Raw genomic sequence first — 4112 nt, 5'->3', positions numbered from 1 at the left:
AAAAAAAAAAAAAAAAAAAAAAAAATAAAAAAAACATATATATATATATTTACATAGCTCACGCTTGGATGCTGCTGACTGATTACTCTACCTCTGATCAGCAGTTTTAAAGCAGAGATAGCTATGCCTGAACAGGGCCAGTGACTTCTTCTTTTAGTTCATGTTTTGCTTACGGTGTCATCTAAGCTTCAAATACCAAGTTTCTGAATGAAAACAAGTTAGCCGTCATTACGTAAAACAACATAAAAACATGGATAGGTAAGACAAAATAACATAGAAAAGTTTTAACGCAAATGAAAATACTGCTGTGTACAACTTTTTTCAGGGTAGAAGTTTATGTTCCCAGAAAATAAAGTACATCGTTCACAAACAAGTTGTATCTGTAAACATATACGATTTTATGGTAACGTCAGTTCTGAAGTGGTATGATGTAAAAAAAAATCAAATTTGAATCTTATTCAAGTATAAAAGTGATCTCTATAAATTATAATCTTCAGCAGTTACGGATACTTATTAATTGTGTTAAGACAACGGAAGTCATTTGACGCTGCTGGCGCGCGTGATGAGTTTCTCGAATGATCGGGGAAGTCTAAGATGACCTCTTCGTTAGTATATAAACCTGGCAGTGAAAGCCAGCAGGGTTAATGAGAGCAGTAGTTACTTTGAGATCCGTGTAATTTACGATTCTGTTAGTTTCGAGCTAGTGAGCCGTAAAGTGTGAGTTTTGCACTCGTCGAGAGCGAAGTTATCGAGACTGTGAATCGCTGTGATTTATAGCTTGTATTCTAAAAGTTGTTAAGTTTAAAGTGACGAGAAACGTACTGATTATGAAACTTTCTGTGTACTAAAAGTTTGAATCGAGGAAGAATAAACTGTTTTAATAAAGAAAGGACTTGTATCCCTGAAGATCCTCGGAAAGAATTTCTACCGGAAACAAACAAACAAGCAGATACGCAACAATTGTTTGTCTTGTTTATGACAAAGCTACTAAGGTTGTCTGCCGTCGTTCTTAATTTCAAACTGCTAACCACAGGGAAGGTTGTTTGTTTGTAATTAAGCACAAAGCTACACATTGGGCTATCTGCGCTCTGCCCACCACTGGTATCGAAACCCGGATTCTAGCGTTGTAAGTCCGCAGACATACCGCTGTGCCACTGGGGGGGGGGCACAGGGAAGGCAACCGGCCGGTAGCACCCACCTATAATTTTTGGGATGCGATTTATCACCAATGAATGGGATTGAACATCACATTATAACGCCCCACATCTGAAAGAGCAAACATGTTCGGCGCCGGGTTTCGATTCTGTGACCTGCAGATTGCAAATCGAGCATCCTAACTAGGTCAAGCCAAGCCCCATGTATTAATAACTTGAAATATGTACCAAGCACAGTAATTCAGTAGTAATAAAACAATTCGCAAACTACTTGGAATAGCTTATACCTATCATTAAATGCGCCTGAATCGTTTTGTATAATAAATTGGAATATACTTTGGCTTAAACTCTTGTTAAAGCCAGGATTTATTCATTACTCTTACAGGACAGCATAGGAATGAATAAACGCTTTATTTCTTAAAAAGAAATTGGTAAATGTTGTGTTATCCAAACATGAAGTGATAGACTCAGTTTACCGTCCACTACACTGCTGATCAAGTATAAACAATTTAGGCGCCTTGTGCAGGGCCAGCGCTAGGGTGTGCTTGTGTGAGCCATGCACTCCCAAATTTCAATCTAGCCTAACCAAGCTAACTTTAATATATCATGTTATCACTTTTAAAAAGTCGTATGATTTTTTAAATCATTAAGGAGAGTCAGCTTGGGTGGGACAAACGTGTTTGTTAAATTACCTTTCCTAGAAATCCCTATCACTGTATGGTGGCCCCAACAAAAGCTCCTCTGCCCTTTCCCCGTCAAGGGAGAGGAGTGAAGCTGTCCTTTTTACGTTTTATTTAACTTGTATTAACTATTTTTTGCATATTTTCTGTTGTTCCTGAAAAAGTCACGTCATGTCAATTTTTTATACTTTCACTATTTTAAATTTTCACTTTGTTGTTGTTAAGTGCAAATTTACACAAATAACCCAATTTTTGGCGTTAGAAGCCTTCGTCTTGCCACTGAGCTAGCAGTGGCTAATTGCTTTGTGTTACCATCTGAGCAAACTTTTTTTATTTTTTAAATTAAATATAGATATATTTTGCCAAATTTTTGTAATTCATGTTTACACGGAGCCATTTAAAACTCAGGCCCACTATTCTTTATATTTCAGTATTTTATTACAATTTATTCTAAATATAAACGAGTAGATTAATATTAACGTCCAATCGTATTAATTAACCGCTTTTTTCAAGCGAACAGATAAAAGAATCTCGTACAGACGAGAATATATGAGATTTTGCGTGGTAAAAACGTTGTACGTGGTGGATAATGTTAATTGTGGTTAATGAGTAACGTTATACCGTACATCATATGTCTTTTATATAATTGTAAGAGTACAGATATAATTTAATTTGTGACTAAATCATACGCAATGGAAGGTAGTGGTGACTCACCTACGAGAGGAAGAAAGCAAGGTATTCCAAAAAATGTGAAAGACCTTCATCAACCCGGTAGAAATGACGTCAGTATGGAATCTCAGACTCCGGACAAACCTAACAGTAACACCAACGGTAATCCTTGGCCTAATACTAATAATAGTAGTAATGTTTGGTATTCGTAAGTAGGCTTACATGTTTTCCGGTTCCACCCGAACATGAACTTAATTGAAATGAAAGTGTAGCCGAAATGCCGTCTATGTATTAATTTTAATGTTGCACGTACAAGTTACACTAATGTTTGTTACAACTTCACTACCATACTTCAAATTTCAATCAAAATTTGTGTGTGTGACTTGGGATGTGCCATTTTCCATGATTTGCACAACTGGTCGATAGCATAAAAAGATGTTGAAGATGTCAATTCTACATAATGAGTTTGAAATAGGGTGTGTTGTGAATAATGGATGAATTCTGTGGAATGAGTTAAAATATGGATTGATTTTGCATAAATTGTTGATTCAGTATAATGGTTTGATTCTGTATAACATAAGGACGAATTTTTATAATATTAAAACTAAAAATAAAATGTCAGTTTTGCATAATATGTTGCAGACACCAGATTCTGCATAACAATTAACATGGAAAGAAGTTCATGAGCATTCACTTCACATTGGGTATTCAACACAGAATATATGGTTTATAGAATCAGGTCCTTGCATACATTATGCAGATTTAACCATTTAACTAAGTAATATAGCTCATATCTTTCAATGAAGTAATTATTTTATTTTTAATAGCTTTGCTATTTAAAAAAATTATTATGGTGTCTTGCAAAAGTGTTCACCTCCTCTCATCAATGTCTCATTTTGATGAAATATGGCCCGACATGGCTAGGTGGTTAGGGGGCTTTACTCGCAATCTGAGGGTTGCAGGTTTGAATCCCTGTCCCACCAAACATGCTCGCCCTATCAGCCATGGGGGCATTATAATGTGATGGGCAATCCCACTATTCGTTGGTAAAAGAGTAGCCCAAGAGTTGGCGGTGAGTGATGATGACTAGCTACCTTCCCTCTAGTCTTACACTGCTAAATTAGGGATGGCTAGTACAGATAGCCCTTGTGTAGCTTTGCACGAATTTTCAAAACAAACAAACAACTGATGAAACACAAATAATGTAAACAGTTTTTTTAATGAACTTGTTTTTATTCAAAACTCTAATGATCAGACTTTACATTGTTATGTATGAAGGAGGTTGAATATCAGCATAACCTTCAAAAATAATACAGAAATTGAAATTTGCTGATTGCATAAGTATTCATCACCCTAAGTCAGTACTTGATGAAAGCACCTTTGGCAGCAATTACTGCTGTGAGTCTTTTTGGTTAGGTCTCTACCAGCTTTGAACAATGGGATGATGTAATTTTTGCCCATTCTTCTTGGCAAATTGCTCCAATTTTGTCATGTTCATTGTGGATCATTGATGGACTGCAATCTTCAAGGCTCTCCAAAAATTTTCTATTGGATTCAAATCAGAACTTTGACTGGGCTACTCCAGGACATTCATTTCTTCTTTTAAAAC

The 4112-nt window shown here is 36.0% G+C and overlaps 2 protein-coding genes across 4 annotated transcripts in view; one reads left to right on the top strand and one right to left on the bottom strand.

Moving 5' to 3' along the window:
• LOC106474398 (ribosome biogenesis protein BRX1 homolog) overlaps window positions 1–156 on the bottom strand; it is a 16091-nt gene extending 15935 nt beyond the window's left edge. The window contains exon 1 of the mRNA XM_022379649.1: window positions 92–156. The gene's annotated coding sequence lies outside the window, so the exon portion shown is untranslated. The remainder of the gene's footprint in view (window positions 1–91) is intronic.
• A 2240-nt stretch (window positions 157–2396) lies between these two features.
• Window positions 2397–4112, top strand: part of LOC106474372 (polyadenylate-binding protein-interacting protein 1-like) — a 33861-nt gene continuing 32145 nt past the window's right edge. For all 3 annotated transcript variants that reach the window (XM_013935081.2, XM_013935073.2, XM_013935066.2), the window contains exon 1: window positions 2397–2665. In XM_013935081.2, coding sequence (XP_013790535.1) covers window positions 2527–2665 — 139 coding nt within the window. In that variant the 5' untranslated portion in view covers window positions 2397–2526. The remainder of the gene's footprint in view (window positions 2666–4112) is intronic.

This window comes from Limulus polyphemus, unplaced genomic scaffold (assembly GCF_000517525.1).
Source record: "Limulus polyphemus unplaced genomic scaffold, Limulus_polyphemus-2.1.2 Scaffold138, whole genome shotgun sequence".
In the NCBI taxonomy this organism is placed as follows: Eukaryota; Metazoa; Arthropoda; class Merostomata; order Xiphosura; family Limulidae; genus Limulus; species Limulus polyphemus.
Note: the sequence above shows the minus strand (reverse complement) of the source record. Positions and strands in the feature narration are given on the sequence as shown.